The sequence below is a fragment of the Rhododendron vialii genome, chromosome 12a, assembly GCF_030253575.1.
Source record: "Rhododendron vialii isolate Sample 1 chromosome 12a, ASM3025357v1".
Taxonomy (NCBI): Eukaryota; Viridiplantae; Streptophyta; class Magnoliopsida; order Ericales; family Ericaceae; genus Rhododendron; species Rhododendron vialii.
The window spans coordinates 4103316-4127587 of NC_080568.1; the positions used below are offsets into that span (position 1 = coordinate 4103316).

At 38.8% G+C, this 24272-nt stretch overlaps 2 protein-coding genes across 5 annotated transcripts; one reads left to right on the forward strand and one right to left on the reverse strand.

The window, feature by feature from the left end:
• Positions 1-62: 62 nt before the first annotated feature.
• LOC131311726 (beta-amylase 2, chloroplastic) lies at positions 63-8015 on the reverse strand. 4 transcript variants are annotated; one of them, XM_058339285.1, is made up of 9 exons: positions 7791-8015; positions 4830-4907; positions 4351-4554; positions 3223-3417; positions 2699-2863; positions 2252-2512; positions 1778-1996; positions 1096-1315; positions 63-469 (listed from the first exon to the last, which is right to left on the reverse strand). In XM_058339285.1, the coding sequence occupies exons 1-9, from the start codon at positions 7998-8000 to the stop codon at positions 432-434; spliced, it is 1590 nt and encodes a 529-aa protein (XP_058195268.1). In that variant the 5' UTR covers positions 8001-8015; the 3' UTR covers positions 63-431. The 4 variants fall into 4 exon arrangements, with proteins under 4 accessions (XP_058195268.1, XP_058195269.1, XP_058195270.1 ...); XM_058339286.1 differs by lacking the exon at positions 7791-8015 and adding an exon at positions 6561-6726; XM_058339287.1 differs by lacking the exon at positions 7791-8015 and adding an exon at positions 6588-6725.
• A 2857-nt stretch (positions 8016-10872) lies between these two features.
• LOC131311514 (probable thimet oligopeptidase) lies at positions 10873-23048 on the forward strand. Its single transcript, XM_058339010.1, has 20 exons — positions 10873-11102; positions 11768-11889; positions 12312-12475; positions 14319-14409; positions 15159-15338; positions 16453-16533; positions 17753-17830; positions 18059-18151; positions 19015-19095; positions 19183-19345; positions 19430-19550; positions 19666-19735; positions 19928-20035; positions 20942-21039; positions 21123-21168; positions 21405-21501; positions 21933-22006; positions 22085-22189; positions 22446-22526; positions 22667-23048. The coding sequence occupies exons 1-20, from the start codon at positions 10982-10984 to the stop codon at positions 22775-22777; spliced, it is 2085 nt and encodes a 694-aa protein (XP_058194993.1). The 5' UTR covers positions 10873-10981; the 3' UTR covers positions 22778-23048.
• Positions 23049-24272: the final 1224 nt, after the last annotated feature.

Sequence of the window (24272 nt, forward strand, 5' to 3'; positions counted from 1 at the left end):
AAGAAAACTTCCCCACTGAAGAACACCCTAACAGTATATAGCCTCCAGCCAAAACACAGGGATAGCAAGCTCGTAGATGTTATAGCTGGTTTCTTTTATTTCCAAAGGACCAAAACATGACAACAGGACAAAGGCATTCCTATTTCATCCTTTCATGGGCCAATTGCCCCACCACTTTTGTGATGTAAGTAAGCTCTATGGTTTGTGGAACACAGGAAAAAACAAAGTCAGACTCCATAAACTGTCCATCTTTCGGTCGTCCGACCGAAACTTCTGCAACCAGTTCCCTATTTCGCGACGTGCAACATTGTTTTTCCCCTTTTCCGGGAAGAAGAAGAACAAGTCTAAGATTTACAGACATTTTTTTGGGTATGTAACAGATTTACAGACATGTGCATATGGTTTCTTCCTACTTAGCTGCAAACACCTCTTCATTCGGACGACGATGGCAGACCCGACAATGCTTCACCTGCACATGAAGAGGCAACACAATTCTCAGTTAATCGCCACATAAAAGATGATGTCAATAGAGTAGTTCCATGCAAATTACTCATCAGTGCAGATCAGTTTCTATAGTAATTCCATGCAAATTCCAGATCATATGGTAAATCAGACAGACTAGCTACATCATGATCATACTTCTAATTCTATCTATCTGGGTTATCTCTAATGATGCAAGAAGTAAGCATTCCTCAAATGTCTCAGAAACACAACGAGCTGATATTAGAGACCTCATGGAAACATCGTCAGGAAAACGGCTCAAGAATGATGCGGTGCAGTCTACAGATAAGTGGTTACTTCAAGGTTTATTCAATATGCTGTTTACCGATAATGAATTATACTATCTGAAAGCCCAGGAACATCTCCCCTGCCTCACCCCATAGAGGGACTATTCAACCCATGAATCAAACAAGGGTTCCAGTCATCATTTTCAATCAAACACAAAAGCATCAGTCATTTGTGATTTTGACATGATGTCTTCAGGGCTAAATATCCTCTTTAGTCACCTTACCAAAAGGGACAAGGAAAAGAAAAAAGAGGTAATAACTGCCAAATTAAATGCACAATTATACGGAACAAGGATGTATTTTTTACCATGCATTCTCTTGACGAATTGCTCAAACTCCGTAAAATTCTGTTCCTCCATGAGAACTGAGCTGAGCCTCAAGTATGTAAAAGCAGATATACATCTCCCCTCTGGATCGTTTAAGGGCTTTGCATTCTCCAATATCTTGTCATAACTTTCTCTATTGTAGCAAGGAAGAGCATTCTCACTTGCAACTGGTATGGTTACATCCCATGCAGCTTTAAACACCTGAAGTATAACAAGATCATTCCAAAGTGAACATTTGAAGCTTTATTACGTGTAAAACGACCATCAGCCACACTCGAGACAAGGGCCAGAAAAGGGGGATACTGCTACATTAATTTGAAATTGATCGATATCCCAAACAGAGCAAATGTGGTTGTCACTAAGCCGAATCTGAACCCAAAACCTAGCACATTAATTTCAAAGTACCGAAAGGAACTGGAATGATAATACAACAAGAATAAGTACGAAGAAGAAAAGATGAAATTAAAACAACAACAATAACAGGAAAGGACTGTAAAGAATGGGAGGGTGAAGTGATCCCCAACAAGGTTGTACAAATTGACTTTGAACAGGAAAGCTTGATTCTGCTGCGAGTTCGGAAACAGAATGTGTTCTCGGGAAAGAAAGGACTCCTCCCCAGCGACAAAATTATGCATAAAGGTGAGATGAAGCAAATACAAGTACCTGCCAAACTAATGCTTCAGGGTCCGCCAATGCTTCTGGAAAGTTCTCATGCTGGTCCATAGTGCGCAACTCAACACAGGTGAAGTTTAGAGCAGCTCCATGCTTCTTTAACATTGTTGCAATTCGAGTGTAGCCATCATGATTAGATGTATTGTAAAACCCAGCAGTCAACTCAGCAGCATGGCTTGCGGTCTTGTACCACCAATGAATACCCGAAAGCTGCTCAAGAATAAAAAACACATATCAGATAACTTCTTAAAAGAGAAAAAGATAGGGAAATGATATTGGCACTCCAAAAATTGATACAGACACTCCAAAAAACAAAGGAAAGTGACTTTGGAGTTGCACTGATTTTGGAGTGCATGCATCAATTTTTGGAGTGCCAATATTATTTCCCAAAAGATATAGTATCTTGTTACTTCAAGAAATCATCTTCCTTATGAAGAGCAGTGTGTTTTGGAACAGCTGACTTGCCTTCGCAGCAATGCAAGTGCCTTCAAAAGCCAAATTTGCCTGAGCGAGGACCCGATCACCATGATCAATCAGAAATTGGGAGTACCAATTGAGGAAGAATCTGCCATAATCGCTATCATATTCACCTCCGTCGCGAAAGAACTCGGTTTCATGTGGTCGGGAATTAAAAGAACCTGCATTATCTGGTCCACTTCCCCATAATGAATGTCCTCCCACTTCTGCTGCCGTCTTCAGACTCGTTAACAAGTACTGGTCATAGCACTGCCAGAAATAATTTATTAGATGCATATGAAAATTAGTGTGGGTAGACATGACAAAATAGGTGATGATGGGAGAAACTCTTGTCCTCCTAACATATTGAAAGATTATTGAGCAACATTAAAAAACAAGTGATGGGTCACCATTCTGAATGAGAAATTCCCTCACGATGGAAGGTATTAAAGTTACCTGGAATTCACCAATGCCAGGATATTTCCAACCATGTTTTTCAGGATAAGAGGGATATCGTAGCTCCCCACATGGACCTAGTCCAATTTCAATCTCAGAGATGATTCCACATTCAAAGAACTCATCAAATTCTACTCGGAAGCTTCTCATGAACTCGAAGTACACCTACATCAATTATAGAAAGATGATGCACCCGAAGATATTTATCTAAAATAAATCACCAAAGAAACCCAAATACTTTTAAGCTCATGACCCTAAACTGCAATAGTTTTGAAACCTAGATAATAGAACTTTTGAAGCCCAGTCATAATCTGAGGCATAGGTATAAGATGCAGTTCAAGAGAAATGATAAAGAATCAGTCTCTGACTGTAGCACCAGAGAGGATGTAGAGATTGCCAGAAGGTTGATCACAATATATGTCACAATAATCTACAATATTCATGGAGAAAGTGTTCAAACTTTACAGTGTACATGGAGACTGCAAAATTTCTCTATAGCCGAATGAAACGGAAGAATGCACTACCTCAAGGGCAGTACGACCTCTTAAGACCCTCTCCTCATCAACTCCCCAAGTGAGGCATTCAGGATTGTGTCTTCCTTCACGGTCTTTGAAAAACATGTCAGGATTTCTTTGACCAATTTCTGCAACCCACTGGGGAAGTGGAATATGAACATCATCACCAACATTGCCTCCACATTCATGAAATGACATAACAACCTGCGGGATTTATTTCTTCTTAAATGAGATAATTCGCAATTCAAGTAAGAGCTCGGAAATGGAGCAAAATCAACTACACTACCAATGATGCAAGCTATTGTACACAACACTACTAAGATAGATTTCTATTTTCTATCCATCACTTAGAAGAATGCCTTGCTCATCACAATGATTCCTGCATATTCATGCAAAACTCAAGCCAAAAAATAAAAAAAAGAGGAACAAATTGGGCACGAGATAGGCTATTAACGTCATATAACAGTTACACATTTGATGGGGGTGCAAACCTCACTAACTAACTCCAACTAACAATATTGACTTTCGCCGAGCGAAAAAAAAAAACAAGTATATGAATTGTGTTTTTCAACTTCATAGGAATTCTGCAAACATGAAAACCTCATGATGCACTCCTCCACTGGAACATCTCATTCATCCCACTCTAATTTTATCCCACTTGACATCCATAAAATTATTGATCAAACATATAAAGAGTGGTCAATTTTTGGTATATATAGCCCCCAAGATCTACTCTCTCCCTTCCTCCATATTTCTCTGTATCCTAATTAACCTACACTCTTTCAATTAAAAAGTATATCTCCGCAATTCTAATTGAAGGGTAAGCTTGGAACAAGGGATATTTTATGGACACCTGAACTTATTTGAAGATAAATTTTACTACATACATTAGTTCTATAAAATGCAACTTGATAGGACTCATTTCATTCTCCCTAAATCCAATTCTCTCGACGATAAATGCAAGTTAAAAGTGATCATCTTACTCGGTAGGTATCCATCCTCAATTGCACAACCAATCAATCTAAAACAAAGCCAAACAGCCCATAATAATTAAGAAAGACAGCAATCCGTGTACCAAAGATCAAACAAAACAGAAAAGAATGCCACAGGTAGCAAAACAGGTGCCATACCGCTCACCTGTAGCTTGAGATCAAGGTCACGCACAATCTGAAAGAGGCACTTGTAGCCGCTCCAATTGTACTGTTGTGGAGCATGTCTCTCTACGATCCCCCACCAGCAGTCAACCATAACGCCATCGACATTAGCTGACTTCAATATCTGTAGCTCCTTATGCAGATTGTCAGGATCAACCAGCTCACAGTCCATACTGATAACACCCAACTGCCCCCACAAAATGTAAATGCTAGACATGAGTAACAAATTTACCAAATTACGTAATCAAGATAGATAACAAGGCAAGAACCAACAACTGACAAATAAGTTGAGACAATATCTGAGGACGAGTTAAAGTAACATAAATGAAGTTCTGGTGAGTGAATGCACAGGCAGCCTCGAGAAACAAGACAACGGAAGGGGGGAAGAAAATGGATAACTTATGATGAAAGAATAACTCCAAAAGAAGATGTTCCAGAACAAGAGTAAATTGTGTAACTCACCGGTAGCATAACATATACAGGAACATAAGCTGTGCCAGAAAGATCACTCTCTTGCACCTTTGGGGACTTATCTTCAACCTAGAAAACCGGAGGAAAAACTCCAGTTAGATCATCGTAACAAGTGAAACAGTGAAGATCTTATTTGGACACAAGGATTACAAGAGGTCGTGGAATTCTCCAATATTAAATACCATGCACATTCACCCAAAACAAAAATCACAAAAGCAGCTTCGATTTTAGAGAAATTGGAAACATTTCCTCCATAACTTCAGAAATTCATCTCCCCTAACCTCAACAGCTAACCCATATCATCAACATCTGACAGAAAACACCATTCCAACTAGACAGAGAACAATGTTTGACGATTCAGTGATATCTGATTACGTCAGGTTAAACAAAAGTTAGAGTATGAACAAACAAACACATAATTAGTTACCCTATTCAGCATGGGTAGGGAGACTGACGCGATGGCACAAGGACATGGATACAGAACACGACAATCCTCAACAAATGGGGACACATGGCAGGGGAGATGACAAATTTTTTTAAATAACGTTTTCAGTTATGCAAACTACGTTGCAACTACTAAATATATCGACTGCATTAGCGACCGATGGCATGTGTGCATCTCACATAGACTTATATTTTGTATATTACATATAAGATCCAATACTTTTGAAGTTAAAAGCGTGTGTCCCGGCACAAAAAATAGTACTCCCACTTGTAAGACCGAAGCACTAACTATAGCTTCTGTCTTGGTTAATATCTGATTAGTTTAGGGCAGCTGTGTTTAGTTGGCAGTTAAGGGTAGTGAGTTTGTTTAATCAGTTTGTTAGAAAAGGTAGTGGAGTTGACTGAGAGATAGTGGGTTTTGACGTCTGAGCTGGCATATGTTGAACATGAGAAATAGAAGACTAAGGTTGTCCACTAAACTGAGGAGAAGCAAAAGACTGTTGTGACCAATACTGAGGTTGTCCAGAAGGCACAGATTGCTGCTGGGAAAGACTAGGTTGTGGAGTAACAAATGGCAGCTGCGATCCCCCAGAATTACTCTTGACCCTGAGAAGAGTGATTGGCAATGGCTACTAGAACAGTTATTGTATCAACCTCAGAGTCCTGAAGTAACTGAAGATCTTCCCCTTTTAATATGGTAACCAATTCTGTAAAAGTAATCGTATCTCCCCTAATTCTCACCGCAGTTTTAAAGCCATTAAAAGGCTTAGGTAAATCTCATAAGGTGTGAAAAATAAGATCATCCTCGTCAAGGGGGCTACCTGCTGCAGCCAGTTTCTGAGCAAGGTCCTTAATAGTATCAATATAGGAGTCCATCGTGGTTAACTTTGTATGACTATACAATCTTGTTTTGAGTTCTTGAACATGATTTTGAGACAGAGAATTGAATCTATGAGATAACGATTCCCACACCTGTTGTGCACTCGTTAACCCTAGAACATAAGGAAGGGTTGTCTGTGATAGAGACGCGGTAAGACAAGATAATAGCTGAGAATCCATCAATTTCCATAGAGTATATGCAGAATTAGGGCCAAGAACACCTTCAGCATTACTGATCTGAAGTGGAGGACTTGCTACGGTACCATCCAAATATTCAAAGTATCCATTAGCACGCATAACATTTTCGACTTGTATACGCCATAAGAGATAATTGCCCCCATCCAGTTTTACATTCACTAGGGCATGAAAATTGGAAACAAGGAAAGCAGGTAGGGTTACCGTAGTAGATGATGCCATGGAGAATACCAGAGAGGAATTCAATCTGAGGTGAAGAAGATAAAGTCGTGAACTTAAAATGAAATCACAAGATCGATCGTGAAAATCGCAGGATCGAGATGACGGTGGTCTTCGACTGCGCTCTGATACCATAATGTACACCACTGGTCTTATATGAAATGCCAGCTTAGAGGTCAAACCCACTGTCTCTCAGTCAACTCTACCGCTTTTTCTCTAACTAACTGATTAAAACAAACTCACTATTCTTAACTGCTAGCTAAACTGAACAAACTCACTGCTCTTAGCTGCTAGCTAAACACAGCTACACTAAACTAATCAATTATTAACCAAGTCAGAAGTTATAGTTAGTGATTCTTTACACCCCTGCAAACTAACGGGGGTAATAACCACCATCAACTTCAGAAAATCACTAACTATAGGTTCTGTCTTACACTCTTGTCTCATAAAGTTAGTCATTTATGAAATTACGTGTAATTTTTAAATTTAAAAATAATGTATTCTCATCAAGATCTTTCAAACAAGATTCATATTACATAAAAAAATTATTTCGATAAGTACATTATTTTTAAGCTTGAAAATTGCACGTAATTTCGCACGGGACTAACTTTATTGGATGGAAGGAGTGTTAAATTTTAATAGACACGTAACGTGGCATCGCTCATACGTGCCTCCAACTGAACGCGGATGTAGCAATCTCCGTGTCGGTGCTTCATATATTACTCCTTTCACTAATTTTACGCTTCATTATGAAACTTGTTTTAGAATTTGATCATGCGGTCATGCTCATGAATCCTTGGCAAGGCTCCATCACAAGATCAGTTTTAACAACACACCGCCATACGCAAAGCTATAATTAATGACAACAATGAGTACGCAAACCCTATTATGACGAGGAATTCCACAAGACCAACAGTAAGGGATACTACGTGACTTTCCAACACATCGAGTATCTCATGCTTCGTGTGTAGTCAACCTCTAGAAGTACACAGTGAAAACTAGTGTGAGCCGTAAATGCACTTAACTACGCAGTTGAAGAATCTCATAAAATCCATGTGTCTTGCGTTCTTGCTGCGTTTCTTGTTTCTTTTCTCGATTGTTTTTCGTTTGTTTTGTTGATTTGGACGATTTCTCAACAAATAATCAATTAAACGTACTACATTAAGTAAGAAATGCAGGAAAATGCATTTGAGACGAAGGAGATTGCGTTGTAACCATGGCCGAGGCACGAGTTTGGCTCCGAGCGCTCGAATTGACGACGAAAGTACTCCTGAAGTGGCCGTAACTGACACTTCGCAGAGGCAGAGCCGAAAGAGTCGGTCTCGCCACCACCATCTGCGACCGAGACCAGAACGGCATTGCTGCGGAGGACGGACGATTGAGAGGCGTCGCGCAACGAAGCAGTTGGATTGCCGGAATCGCCATCTGAAACTCTCTCCTACGGGCAGAGTAACTGCCGTTGCTTGTATGTATATGTGGAGAGAGAGAGTGGGAGACGAGTAGAGTAACTGCCGTTGTGTGTATGTATACGTGGAGAGAGAGAGAGAGAGAGAGAGAGAGAGAGAGAGAGAGAGAGAGACGAGTAGAGTTAACTGCCGTTGCGTGTATGTATATGTGGAGAGAGAGAGAGAGAGAGAGAATTGGCGGGATAATAACAAGTCCGTGGTGGCGGTTACGCTTGAGGAATCCAAGTGGTTAATTCTGTTTTGAAGGATCCAAGATTGGTTACATTGTTTATTTTTCTTATTTTCCATTTAAGTGATGCTATCTTTTTTATTTTTTATTTTTTTATCAGTGTATTTAAGTGATGCTATCACTCGTGAGAATAATGTCCAAATTGGTAGTGTAATTGATTTTTCCTTTTATTTTTCATATCTTTTTGTATTGTTTTTCAGTAGGTACTCCCTCCGTCCGAAAAATTTGGTCCACTTTAAATTTTTTTTTAGATATCCCATAATTCTTGTCCATTTAACTAGTCGAAGAGATTAAATTCAACATTTGTCTCGTGTGTCCTTCATTCCCGTATTCAAACTCAAAAACAAAAGCATGTTCTTTTGGTCACTTTGTGCTGGATGTTATGGAAGGGGAAGAACACTGCGTACTTTGATAAAAAATTCTGGACTTACAAACTACAGTTGAAAAAGCGATCGCCCCATGTGAGGAGTTCAAGGCAGCCATAGAAACAGTACATTCCTCCCTAGACCCTCCACCCCACCCCACCCAACCCCACCCCTTGTCCTGTCCTGGCTTTCCCCTCCACCTAATGTTATTAAACTTAATGTTAACGGTGTAGTTAATAAGAAGAATGGCATTTTCTGGAGTGAGTATTATAGCAATGAACCATTTTGGTGAAATTTTGGGGTCTATTTCGATTCCTTTTGCTGGTTTTTTATCACCACGTTCTTCTGAAGCTTTGGGATTTCATGAAGCCCTTGTCACTGCGGCTATTAGAGGATTTTCTGAAATTATTGTTGAAGGTGACTCATTGCAGATAGTTCAGGCTTTGATTCAAGATAAAAAGTCTCTCTCTGATTGTAACTCTATTCTTGCTGATTGTGTAGAGCTTTTTCCTTTATTTTCATCTTGTTCCTTTATTCATGTTAAGCGTTCTTGTAATTGGGTAGCTCATTCATTGGCTAAGCGTTACCTATTAGGTGCTAGACTAGAGTGTTGGGGGGGTCTTGTCTCTCAACATATCGCTAGTCTTGCCTATGACGATATTCAGTCCTCGGATCGCTCTTTGTCTTAATAAAATCATCCCTTCTTCCATGAAAAAAAAAGAGGCTTTAACTTAAACTTAAATTTAAAATGAGAATTTTTGTTCTTATTTGAATTTTTTTCACATTTGTTAGTTTTGCACCAAATTTTTGTGGGTTATTAGTTCGTCTCGACGAGACGACTGAGAAAAGTAAAAAAATTTCACTTTTACCCAAGTATTTTGAGAGATAACCACTTTTTAGTGTTTGAGTCATTAGCTAGCAATTGCCGTAAGCACAGACAATTTCAACCGGGATGTGTAGTGCCGTAGGCACGGACAAGCACCAGTACTTTTATAATTCATTTCGTTGAGACAAGCGATCAATTTTAAATATTACAATGTAAAACTAAACAAAAAATTACAAAAAACAAAAATATTGAACCTGAAGTCCAAACGTGTGGAGAACCTGGAGTCCAAGCGTATCCTGGCTTCTAGGGACAATGATTCTGAGGATGGAGGTTATATTATGACTCGCTCAATAATTCAAATGTTGAGGCATACCAGGACTATGCGAATTCAGGTTTTTCGGATAATATTGCTAAGGAAGGAGGTCGCCGGTATGGCTAGTCCCGGTAAACGCAGGGCTCATAGGAGAAAATCATGGCTCAAAGATTTTGACAATGCACAAAGTGTTCAAGCTTTTAAAAAATGTGAGAGGCATAAGCAGAAACGAGTATATACCATTGAAAATAGTTGCAATAATCCTCGTGTGTTTCGGGCACCGCGGCGTTGTGCGGTACACTAGTATCATTTTTTTGCTCGTGATTTACTAATGTTTTTATTTTTTTTGCAGGTGTTAGATGAACTTTATCCATGAATACATTTATGCCTTGTTCTCTTTACAATTTTTTTTTTTTGACAAGTCGAAAGTTCTCTTTACAATTCAAAAAGAATTTTTCAAAAACTTCCCCCTAGATTCTCTCTACTTTCAACATTTCTCTCTCTATCTCTCTTCACTTATTACTCCTACTATTTTTCAAAAAAAAATTTCAAACACCAATCCAAACATAGCATTAGTTGCTTTTGCATTCCTTTTGAGAGTAGGCAGTTTGTTTTTTTTTTTGTTGTCCGTTTGGTCTTTGTTCTGACCGTCTTATAAGGTCTTCTCTTTTTATTCTTAATGAATTTCTTATTCTTCCTTCAAAAAAAAAATACCGAACAAAAAATTTGGGAAAAATGGTAGAGAATCGATATTCATACTCTATTTTTTGATATCCACACTTTATTTTTTATTATTGAAAGTAAGTATGTGTATTTTTTTTTGTTAAAAGACAAAAAAAAAAGTGTTAATAATTTAATATAAAAAAGGGTGTGAATATCGACTCTCGGATTTTGATTTTCACACTCTATTTTTTTACCGATGACACTTCACTTTGTTTATGAAGTCACGTTAAAAATGAAACGTCATCGATAAAAAAATGTAGCTCGAAAATCAGTTTCATCCTCAGTCCTCAAATGGTTATCATTAACTTGTTTTTCTGGTCTGACGTCACAATGGTCAATTTTCAATTCCGTCGTCATCTACAGAAAATTTCCCTCGCTTTTTCCGTCCAGAGAGAGAGGGTTTTAGCAAGTCACCCAACCACCGCTACTCCTGCAGGGAGAGAGAGAGAGAGAGAGAGAGAGAGAGAGAGAGAGAGAGAGAGAGATGTCCAACCAGAAGAGAGAGAGAAACAATCACCTCGTAGCCATCACCGGAGCCGCTGCCCTCCTCGCCGTAGCCGCTAACTTCGCGGTCAACGCCCTCAAGAATCGTCGCAAAAAGAAAGGTCCCCTTCTCTCTCTCTCTCTCTCTCTCTCTCTCTCTCACACACACACACACACACACGCTCGCTCGCGCACACACAGGCACTCCCTATTTTGCAAATATATTAAACTCGTAAATTTGTTCCCTTGTTAGTTCCATTTGGATAGACGTGAATTTCGAACGACGCGAGTTATTGATGTTCAATTCTGAAAAAAAAGTGTAAGAAGTTTAACTACAGGTGACGTGTGTAAGTAGATTAAAGGATAGATGAGAGGTGGGCAGGATTCGTGATATGGGGGACCGAATCACATGTATATCATCCTCATATAACAACTACACAAATTTAAGGGGACCTTTATTCATAATTTTTACGCACAAAACCTAAAATGTAGTAGACATATTATCATAATTGGGGGGTTTGTAGGGACCGGAGCCTTCGAATCACTCCTAGTCAACTGTCATTTCAAAACTATTAAGGTAAAGCTTCCAAAATCAATGGCAGAATCGATTCATAAACTCCAAAATCTCAATATTAGGTCTTCTCATTGAATGATAGTGTCAAATCCTGTCATTTGGAATCCTTATATCTTCAAACGGAGCCGTATAGACGTCTAGTTGTAACTTGTTTGACGTGTTTTATGCTTTTTATAGTAATTTATACGATCGGTCCTGATTTTGTTGCTTCAGATCTTCTGGGGTATGATGTTCGTGTAAATATTTCCCGGTCTGAGATCTCAAGATTAGCGGACCGTATCGTTGCCAAATCTAAGGAGGTCCACGATGCGGTTGCTTCAGTTCCTCTAGACAAGGTATTATACCCCGTGTATTTAAGCTATAAGTTTTCAGTAACACATCTAACCCGTATTATTAGATGTAAGACTTCCAGAAGTACATTAGACTATCAGTTGGAGAGATTATAATATATTTGTTTGTAATTATTTGATCATCTCATTATAATTTTCTGTTGCTGGGAGTTAAAATCTGATTTACTGAAAGTTATCACAAAGTATGTGCCATGTATAGGGGCAGCAAAATATGGGGGGCAATTTTTTTTATTCTTGGCAGTTTCTTTAGGTAGTTAAAGGGGTAGTTTGGAAAAAAAAGTGAGCCAGCCTCAAAATTGACTTTCACACCGAAAGAATGTTCCCTTTATAATAGTAATAGATACTCCATAATAGATATTGCTAATGCTTATTTAACATACTGATGGTGGGTAAATGAAATTGTTCAGGTCACATATGCAAATACTATACTACCTTTGGCAGAACTTGAAGCACAACAATTCCCACAGGTCCAATCTTGTGTCTTCCCAAAGTTGGTATCCACTTCAGAAGATGTGCGCAAAGCAAGCGCTGAAGCGGAGAGGAGAATAGATGCTTATGTTTCAAGTTGCAGGTTCTGCACTCTTTCATGTTTGTATCGTCTTGCTCTTCACTCTTTCAGTCCTTCTAATGTTCTGTGTTATCCACTTCAGACCATTTTTGTCGCTTTAGGGACTTCCAGAAGATAGAGGAGACAGTTGGGTACAGAGAACAGAAGAGTCAGCAGATTCAGCACTAGTTTAGTGAACCCTAGGTCTGTTATGAGATGAGCGACTGAGCGTACACCGTTAAGTAGCTAACGTCAAAGTGACCCTAATGGTATTAGAGAAAAAATAAAGTCCTCCTTTGGTGAAATTCATAGAAGAAAGCATATTAAGTTGCCTGGCCATTGAAGTAGTCCAATGCTGACAGTTTACTTCTTCGTCGTCATCACCCAGGAAAGGAAAAGGTTGCTAACTTCCACCTTACGCATTGCCTTTTTCTTCTATCCAAAAATATATTCAAGGCATGGACTGACAAAGATAGGGAAAATATGAGTGAATATGTTGGAGGATCTGCAGAAAATATATATTAAGAACAAAGGCAATGCCATTGTTAGTAGAAGGATAGTTATCAATTTTCATGCATGTCATCAAAGGTCAATGGAACCATGCTTTGAGGTACCAATGACTGATCCGAACTTTTGTCTCCCCAATGAATTCCTGGTTCTGAGTATACTGTCTGTAGGTGGTCAGACATAAGAATAATAACTTGAGGACAATGTTTTGCTGTTCTATATTCCTCCTGCTCGGCACCTTGCATCATTGAATGATTTTGCTGTTTCGCATTGGGTCCGTGTTTATAGATTTCTCATTGTATTATACCAGTAAGAACTGAAATAATGTTTGCAGAAGCTCACTTGATGCAGGAGCAACTACAGCTAGTTGTATAGAATGGTCTAGTATCGTTGCTGTTAGAACTTTGGAGGCATCAGCCTTTAACCCAAGGGAATAAATAGGTAGAATACGGTCTTGATTATAGGGACTAAGCTTGGGTGGCTGGAGTGATGCGGGATTTAGTCTATAAGACTCCCTGTGCATGCGGTCCGTTCGCACGTGGAGGTGATAGTAAGATAAACAGAAAATCTGAGAATGAGATCTGCGGGGTGTGTGCAGGTTTTGGGGGTGGATTGGGGTATGACTTGTGAGTTTTTAGGCCCGCGGGGCTACCCAAAATTTGGATGTATCACCATGTAAAATTCTGAAGGTATCCTGCCAAAAATCAATTGACACCACTAGGTGGAGTAGCCTCTAGACTATATGGACCCAGCTTGGGTGCTTCGAGAAGTGATACAGGGGAGGTCTCTGATTCAGCTGGCCCCGCTAGCAGTGGAGTGTTAGAGATGTGTCCTAGATTGATTCTTCTAAGCTTCCTATGCTGTCTGCACAGTGTTGATGCTATGCCACCTACTGGGAATTGGTTTTAGGTTGTAATTCTGATAGCCGCTATTAATGGCTTCTTTTGTGTGTGTGTGTGTGTGTGTGTGTTGGTTCTCTATCCATTTTGAGTTATTACCTGTCTTAGAACTTATTACCATTATGCTAGGAGTTTAGCGTCACGACAGTTTATCACATAGAAAAAGGTTTCGAAAGAGTTGTCTTAACAGTTACATCCAATCACAAACTACATGTGTCTCCCTAAGCTTCAAGGCGGCGTGGGTTCGGACCCTTGCAGGCGGAAATGGTCCGTGTGCGCGCGTGTGTTTTTCATTAGGAAACACCAGCCTTTTGGCTTTCTATCGATCACGGTTGTTTACAATTTAAAATCTTTTAATCTCAACAACCAGATTAGTTCCCGGATTTGATAGTTTTACACAATCATGTTTCTTATTTACCCAGCTGAATTTTTAATTTGTTCTTTTTATGCAAATGGTTCAGTAAACGTGAAGATGTTTATCGTGTCATCAAAGCTTTTGCAGCAAGGGGAGAATGGATGAGTTCTGAAGCAAAATGCTACACCCAATGTCTGGTACTGAAATTTGAAGCAATTATGCCGTATGGATATTTTTTTTGGTAAATGACAATTGTATTAACCAAAACCCAATGTACAAAAGGACTCAATCCTTAAACAAAGAAAGGAAACCACAGCTCCTGAAAGGAGCAGCAAAAAAAAACAGAGAAACAAGACATCAAAACATCTATCCCACCATCTGTAAGTATCAATCATGATCACTCCCCAAAACTTTAAGGGAGAACCCCCATCTCTTGCGTAGTTCCTTGTTTGTGGCAGTTGTAGGATAAGCCTTCCACGAACACACCCTGGCCCTAATTCCAGCTGTGATTGCTTCAATCAACATTCTTGCAGACTTTACACTTCCACCAAACACAATGGCATTCCTTTCCAGCCATATGGATTGATATGATATTTTAAGCACTATTGATGCATAGTCTCTCTGGTGCTGCGGTGCATACTCTTATTTTCTTTGGGATGCCATGGTCAAGAATCTTGAGAATGGAATTGAATTCGATTTTAAGTTCACGCCAAAAGCAACCCTTTGTTTGCTTGTGGAAACTTGTTCATTCATACTACATTTATGAAAGTACTTCTTCAACTTCCACTTACTTTTGGGATACCTGTGTTACCAGCCATCAGCCGACTGCCGTATACTTACTTGCTCCCTGATGTTGATAATTGTCTAAAATTGAATAGGCGAACTTTCTGCTATTCTGCATCAACTGCTGTTTCAACGTACTTATTTGTTTAATATTCAGTGACAGATCAGAGACTTTGAACAGAATGGACTTGGCCTTACTATAACAAAGAGAGAGGAGTTGCAGAGATTAAGGGTTCAAATAGATGAGTTAAGTAAGCGATATATCAGCAATCTGAATGATGATACTGCATCCCTTCTGTTTAGTGAGACTGAGCTAGTTGGCATTCCACCAGAGTTCCTTAAGGTTAGCATATGTAATTTTTCTCTCATTATTAAATCAGAAAAATTCTTGAATGGCAGTTTTTCTGTGTGGAAACTTCTGAAGTATGTGTTCAATGATTTTGTCATTTGCCGTTGTTGAGGACCTGACAGTTTGGTATGTTGGTACTAAATCATCGCATCTCTCAAAGTAGAAGTTTGAATATATATATTTGCATATATTGTAAGTGGCCCTAATGAATTTGAAATGTACTCCAAAAGTCTGTAAAGTAACTTTTGATGTTGCAATGTGTTAGACTTGTCCCACATCGCTCATTTAAGCCACCCAAGCTTGGTTAATATATTCTAGAGGCCAATTGGTTTGGAGTTGGATGCTTTAACATGGTATTAGAGCTAGGGTTTCGGAGAATTTGTTCCCCTTTATTTGTGCCATAAGTGCACCGTTGTTTGTTGTGATCCAAGTTATGGATCATTTGTTTACCTCTCCACGTGCGAGTCAGGGGTCACATGTGCGGGTGAGTGTTGGAATTTGTCCCACATCGGTTAATTGTCTTCTCTAAAACTAGTATATGAGCCCGGGCGGCCTCTCCACTCCTTGCCAATTGGTTTTAGGTTGGAACCCTCCAAGAAATTTAAAATGGTATCAGAGCTAGGTCTTGGATGGCATCACCTCTCGTGGGAAAGTCTCTGTCATCTCTGTCGCCCGAGTTAATTGCTCAACACCTGGTCTGTCAGGGGGAGTGTTAGACTTGTCCCACATCGCTCATTTAAGCCACATAAGCTTGGTTAATATATTCTAGAGGCTACTCTACGTATTGCCAATTGGTTTGGAGTTGGGTGCTTTAATACAATGTAACTAAAGAAATTAATGTTCTAACCAATTGTTGAAGTATGCTTGAATTATGTGTGAGCATACCAACAATGAGGATATATATATTTGATCGGCAACAATGAGGATTATTAATTCTGTGAATGTTCAAGCACCTTTTGTCTTTAGATTGTTTGTTCAAGTTTTTATCTTTACACATTATTTCTTGCTACGCTGTTTGTTCGTATTGGCTTCGTGGATTAAGAATGACTCAATAATTTTAGATTACTGGTATGTCTAAGAACTTACATTTGTATAACTTTTTGTGCAGAGCTTAGACAAAGCTGAAAATGGTAAATTCAAAGTCACTCTCAGAAGTCACCACATTTTACCTGTACTGGAGCTTTGTAAGGTAAAATCACCTCTGGCAATTGTATGCGCCCGCACTGCACAACAAATAGTCCACGTAGGTCTTTGTTAATTTGGTCACCCATAAGTTGCAGTAGCTTGCTTTTCCTTAAATTAAGTTTATCTGCAGTTTAATGGGACTTTTCTGATGCACTATTTGATAGTGGCGAATTGGTATATTGCTTGACGGTGCTGGTTGGATCTTATTCTATTGATTGTATTGCCAGCTTTGAGTATTCATGTAGTCCTAATCCCTTGATCAAAAGTCCCCTAGAGCCTTTTGTATGGTATCATGATAGCTAATCAGATCTGTGAAAACTTGGAGTGGAATTTTGGGTGAACACATTGTCCGTATAACATCAGATCTGTTTGTTTGGCCCCTTCTTTTAGACTAGCTGAGAAGCACCCTCCATTCACTTCTCCTTGTTTGTCTGCCCAAAAGCTTGCCGGCCGAGTTTATCAACCCCTTTCCGATTACCCTTTTTGTTTTGCAGATGCATCGATTGTATCTTGGTCTATATCCCTAAGAAATGTATAGTTTGATTATTTGACATGACATTTTCCACATTGATTCTCCGTTGTCAATCTTTAGCAACTTAGCGAAAGGATATATTATGTGCATCATTCTACTTGGATAATCAATGAAAAGATTGTGAAAACAATAGTTCTGAGAGATGAAAGAATAGTAAGATGAATAGACAAGTTCAATAAAAGCAGAAAACACAAAAATGTCACTCCGAAGTTGTGACGTTTAATCAAGGTGGACGCTGAAGGCATCCAGATGGAGACTGCTTAGGCTCAAGCCTAAGCACTTTGGTTTGCTGCGCATCTGTGTTCTCTGGCCAAAGCTTTGATTGTTTGTTGGAATTTGTCTCACATTGGTTAATTATAACCTCCAAAATTAGTATATGATCCTGGGCAGCCTTTCCTCTCATTGCCAATTGGTTTTGAATGGATGCTTTAACACTGTTAAATCAATGGTTTGTACGTCTTTTCTCGTAGACTCAACCTGCATGCTATGAAGAAGTGCCTTGAGGGTGCTTATTTTGTAAGCGAAGTCCATACCATAGCTCGGATTGTATTACTTTTGCAGCTTTGCCTAAATTCTGTTTTGCTCATGAGAGCAAACCTTTTTCCTTTTGTTCGTTATTATGGAAATGATTTTCAGTTGGCCTTGTATAATTAACACAATTGTGATAACTTTGTTCTTTAAACCTCCAAAGGTAGGTTTGACGAGGAGGATAGTAGCTGTGGCTTATGGACGGAGATGTGAAGTTAACTTCTCTATTTTGGAAAGCTTGGTAAGGCCAAACAAAAGACACCTTTCCTGACCTTCTGATGATTATGTTTCTAATGTTATCATCGCATCATCGAAATCCCTTTGGAAGGGTGCTTCTCCTTCACATTTGAATGCTCCCTTTGTCCTAACTTGTTTAATACTTTTGAAATTTGTATTTGATACTTCTTGTTACTCCTGGTTGTTCCCGCCTGAAAGCTTGTCGGCATTGGTCTGTTTTTGTGCCGTTTAGGTTCAATTGCGCCATAAAATTGCTAGATTGCTTGGCTACTCAAACTATGCAGACTATGCTGTTAATCATAGAATGGCAAATTCTTCCTCCAAGGTTGGTACATGTTTATATCGTTTTCTCATATTATCTTGCGTGTCACACTGGTTTTTGAACGATTTATTCTTGGAGTGGAAGTGTATTATGTGATCCAAGGCTGACATTTTCACCTATACCTTATTGATAAAACGTTCTTTTACATGAACTGCGTAATTTTGGATTAAATGCATGATTGGCTATATTCAATAGGACCCGTCTAGACCCGTTCAGCATAAGTTCTGGTTGCTAATATTTGTGTTGAATTTGAGAAGTTGAAGGTTCAAAGTCTTGTGCAAGTATCTCTGGAGTCTGGACAGATGAAAAATTGGTGTTTCCTTTGTTGCCAACTTGCCAATGAAAGCTTGTGCTTCTGCCTGTCAATTCTTTCGTTACAAAAATGTTTTTATATTCCCTGATAAATGAGGTACCTCACAGGTTAATTAAACAGACTTTTGGTGATTGAAAAGAATAAAGGAGAAAGCATTTGCATTACACAAGTACATGCATAAACTCTCTCACATGAGTTGTGTGGGCCCCACTCTGGTGGTCAGGTACACACACCCCATGTGAGAGAGTTTGTGTAAGTGTTTGTAGAGTTTTTGCTTGCATTAGTATATGATTAGATTTGTCACAATTACGCAAAAGAAAAGGATTTCTTCCCTGCACCTATATTGCATACTCATTTCTCCAGTTTTTACCAGTACATAAATGTCTGTAAATGTTCAATGGAAATATCTTATTAAATCCGAAATACTGATTTCTCAGCTGATTTATCATCTCATAACTGCTGGTAATTTTTCCCTACCAATCCCTTCGTAAACTGATTCTTCAACCCCCCCCCCCCCCCCTTCTTTTGACAAACATGATGCTGTTGCTTTCAGGTATTTGAGTTCTTGGAGGACCTCTCTGCCAGTTTAACAGACTTGGCCACCAGAGAGCTCACCATGTTAAAAGACTTAAAGGTTGGTTTTTAAGTTAGAATTAGTCTATGTTTTGTTATGCTGAAGTGTGTTTCATTTCTCTGCAATCTGTATTTACTGATGCACCAGAAAAAAGAGGAAGGGGATTTTCCTTTTGGAGTGGAGGATTTGTTGTACTATGTCAAGAGGGTTGAGGAACAACAATTTAATCTGGACTTTGGAGCTCTTAAGCAATACTTTCCCGTCGCTTTGGTTATGTCAGGGATCTTGAAGATATGCCAAGACCTTTTTGGTAACCACACAACTTTATAGCGCTTGAGTTGAGTATTTCACTTGACTTATCACTTATATCTACAATCTTTCATTGCTCATGCAGGCTTGAGATTCGAAGAAATTGAAGATGCTGAGGTTTGGCACTCTGATGTGCAGCTTTACTCAGTTTATGACTTGTCTTCTAGTGAACTTTTGGGTTACTTTTACCTCGACATGTTTGCCAGGTTCGTTTAGTACTACTGGCTTTATTAGTTCTCTTGGTCGTCAGTTATTCAGTTTGTTTTTTGGTTGCATATACAAGTTAGAACCAGATAAACTTCATGTTTCATCTTCAAGCAGGGAGGGAAAGTATGGACACACCTGTGTTGTGGCTCTTCAGAATGGTTCTTTTGTCAATGGTGCCCGAAAGGTAATAGTAACACATTATTATCTGCTGTACTGAAGTTTAAGCTCTTGTTGGTGTTGAAATCAAATTGTGTGGTGCCTATGAAGCATGTTTGATCAGCATTGAAGAAATTTCTCTCGCTGGACTTCATATATATCCTGTCGAAACTTGAAATAGAAAAAAAGTGCAGGAGTTAAACTCGATTTCTCTTTGTAGATTCCTGCTGCATTACTTATTTCTCAGCTTCAAAAAGAAGTTGGTGGTCGCACTGGGTTGTTGAGATTCTCTGAAGTGGTTAATATTTTCCATGAGTTTGCCCATGTGGTATGTCGATATCTTCCTCGTGAATAAGTTGTTTGGAATCGGAATTTACAATTCAATTTCTCTTGTATTTAATGCAATCCTCTTGAGTCTTGAATATTCCTATTTCATATGCTTTGTGGATCTAAATTGATATTTTGTTTCTATCACTACCTATTGTTTGATCATTATCCTTTCCGTATGATTCTTTTCTTTATTCTTTTCCAGGCCCGTTTGCTCTCACTATGCACCATTTTTAGATATTTGTTAGAAGCTGGAACCTGTAAACACCATTTTGAAAATCAAAATGTTTTTCTGTGACACAATTCCTATATGAGATTCAAAATGGAGTACTGTTTATTGAACTCCTACAGATCTTGTAAAAGTGCAACTTTCCCTGCTCGTTTTGCGAAAAAGGAAGTCTTTTCTAAGTCACGACTAAGTAGTCTAACCCACATGGAATCCTCAAACTAGATTTCAAATCGGCATCGGATATTATGATAAAAGCTTTTGAAGAGGTTTTGCACCAACATGCATGTTAGTTCTTCAAATCGGGTTCAAACGTGGTTGAATGAGTTTTTCGGGTGGCACTTCAGTGGGGCTCATAGATTATGTACTATGGTGAAAAATAATTTGTTTGTTTCTTTTCTTCAAGTACCTGGTAGAGGTTTTCAGGAAACTGCCATTAGACAGGTTGAACACCATGCTGACAGACAACTTCTGGTTCTATTTGACCATTATAATTTGGTGTGTGAATTTCTAGCTGTGTCCTAATCTCCTTATACATAGGATTTGCCCCAGACTTTGTACTAGGGTCAGGGTTCCATCTTTCTAGAAGTAACTCTAAATAGAGCTGTTACTGTTTTAGCAGTAATTCTGTTGTTTGATGTCAGTGGCAGACATTAATTTTAATCTTTGATGAGCTTTTAGGTCCATCATATTTGCAATCGTGCATCATTTGCTAGATTTTCTGGACTTCGGATCGACCCTGACTTTGTGGAGATCCCTGCTCAGGTGTTAGAAAACTGGTATGTAGTTATTCATACAGTTACTTATTCTATTAGAAAAAATTGAAAACTCATGCTGCTACCTTTTGGGAAATTTGTTTTAGGTGTTATGAAAGTATCTCTCTGAAATTGTTATCTGGTTTCCATCAGGTACAAATGCTTTTGAGCCTTGTTTCCATTTCAGATGAATGCTTTCTTTATCTTTGTGACCATGCTTTAATTTGCACATGCTTGTGTGCATTTGTAATGACAACCAGGTGACCTGTCTCTGTAGCAAGCAATAGAATTTGAATTCCATTACCTAGACTGTATTAACTAATCTACTTATAAGATTCTTAAGGGAGTCCCTTGAGGTATGCATTACTCGTTATGAAATTGACTTATAGGATATCACGGAACCCATCAAGGATGAAACATGTACAGCACTTAAAAGATGGCGATGTTCCTTCTCAGCACTTAAATTGAAGCAAGAAATTCTTTATTGTAAGTCTTTTTGTATCTCCCTCTCTCTTTCTCTCAAAATTGAGAATTATACTTTCTGAATTGAGCAACTGCTAATCAACACTGTTACGTGAAGTCTTGAATGCTGCCGAGTTGTATGCCTATACTACAGTTAAAAAATTCATCGTTTGGATCCTGACCACTCATGAAATGATGACATGGTTAAAAAAATTTGTTAGTGGACCTTTGAGGGGATATGCTTTGACATTGCTAAGTTAATTAGGAGGACTTCGAAATAATTGCATCGAACCATTGTCAATCAAAGTGAATGCTACACTTGTGGATTCTGTATAGGATGTCGATATAGGTGGCAGAGAAAATTTCCCCATTCTCATTTACTATCAGAGTGCAAATAGCAAGATGTGTTTTCTTATCTTTATTGAAGCTTGAAAAGCCTTTTTTTTTTTTTCCAGGTCTTTTCGATCAGATCATACATTCCACAGAAAATGTTGACATGGTTGCGTTATTTAAACATCTTCATCCTGAGGTAATGATTACTGTTATAGGTTGGATACAGGAAGGGAAGCTTATGATGATTGCATTTACTTCTTCTTTCTCTCCCCAGGTGATGTTGGGACTGCCGATGTTAGAAGGAACAAATCCAGCTTCATGTTTCCCTCAGAGTGCTATTGGCTATGAAGCTGTTTGCTACAGTCGCATTTGGAGCGAGGTTTGAAACCCTCCTTATGCAGACTCCATCTTTTTGCATTCTTTGAATCTTTTTCCCCCCCTGTTAATCGTGGAGAGTAGGAGTTCAGTTTTCTGAATCGCTGCTATCTTCAAGTCTGCTATCTACCTGTCTTATCTTGAATACGTGGCTATAATTTTCCAAATACGAACTGAAAAAGAACTGCTAAACATCGAAGATCAAATATTTTGCCTCGTGAATTCTTTATTTCTGAAACAAGGTATTGACGCTTTTGTAGGTTTTTGCGGCGGATATATTTGCCTCCAAATTTCGTGGTGATCTTTCCAATCAATTTGCAGGCATGCAATTCAGGAATAAGGTTAGCAAATCGACTTTAATGTGTAAACTTTTTGACGGAGAATAATAATACTTTTGTTTACTTCCGTAACACGTTCATCAGTTTATATTGTTGGGAATCACATCAAAACCGATGTTTCTGAACTTCGAGTTGTTTGGCAGGTATTGGCTCCAGGAGGAGCAAAGGATCCGGTTGAGATCCTATTGGACTTTCTAGGAAGAGAACCGTCGATCCAAGCTTTTGTTGACAGTAAAACCCAATCTGGGTTCTGAACTAGTGTCACATACCCTTTTCTCACACAGTAAAACCGAATCTGGGTTCTGATCTTGTGTTACATACCCTTTCTCATCGATATACTTGCATGCTCAAGACCTGCCTCTTTGGTGTCCCACCGGGAATTTGTAGAATTTTTCTTTCTAGCCTCAGAAATATGGCAGCCATTGCTTGTGCTCATATCTGTAATGTAACTTGTTCGGTACATGTCAAATTGTCAATGATGCAGATTTCAGTGCCAGAGTAGTTTTGCGGCAGATGGTCTCGACTCGTGAAAGTGTGCTTCGAGGTTTTTATATAGGTTTTTACAGAGTTTGTATGCCGTGCAACTGGGAGTGAATTGAGAATAAAAAACATGCACGATATATCCTACCAGAAATCTAAAAAATGTAACCCCAATGTGAATAACTTCAGAATGTTTTTTTTCCTTTGTTTTCAGGTTTAATCGCGGTCGTTGTAACTTGTATTCGTCTGATTAAGGGTATTTTCCCAGCCTTGGCCAGGATAGCAAAACAGAATAAGATTGACCAATAGGAAATTTTGGAGGTCAACAATGCAGGCAATAAGGAAAGAACCAAGAAAATGAACCCCATCATCAAAACAAAGATGCACAGGCCGGTGGGGGACGGTGGTTTGGTTGCGGTCTATAGGGGTTAGGGTTTTTTTCTTTTAGGTTCTAGGCTTGGCCCTTATATAAGTGTGGGCTTGGCTCATTGGGTGTTTCCTTGGTTGGCTTTTTGTCAATCTCGGAGATGGGTCTCGGATTCTTGGGCATAGAACTATTCTTGGGATATATATTGATTTAGATTTAGGGATATAATGCTGTCAAATTTTTGTTCCTTTAGTTTTTGTAACAAATTCAAAGATTATAAAAAATTTTGCCATTCAAAAAAAATGTAAAAACAAAGATGCACCGAAGAAATTGTTGGCGGCTGCTTTCTTTTTTGGGGTTTTCCAGGATTCTAGTTTTGGATAGACGAATGAATATCAAGTGAAGAATTACACTGTCAAATTTGTTTTGAAGTAGTAGAGTTTATGATGATTTTGAAAATTCAAATTCGCATCCCTATGTAACGAGAGAGAATTTAAAATCTCGAAGAAATGATCGCATTGAGCGTGAAACGTTTTGCAAATTTATAATTTTTCACTTATTTTCTCTATTTTAGCGGCTGAGGCATACCAAGTGGTTTGGATTGTCAAGACTAGAGGTCCAATGTTTACGCCCCTCAACCTTTGCCCTCCTAATCAAATGGGGCCAAGTTGTTGTCACCGCTAGGAAAATAGAATGTAGTTGTTTTTGCCGGCTATTTTTTTATGCCAACTTGAAAAATCTTTCAAATTTAGAGATCGAGTGGGGCCAAGTTGTTGTCCACTGTTTGACGAGGTTCTTGTAGTGGTTATTGTCGAAAGTCGTCGAGATTTGGAGATCGAGTGGGGGCCAAGTTATTGTGTTACTTATTTATATTTTTAAACAATATACCAAATGATAAATAA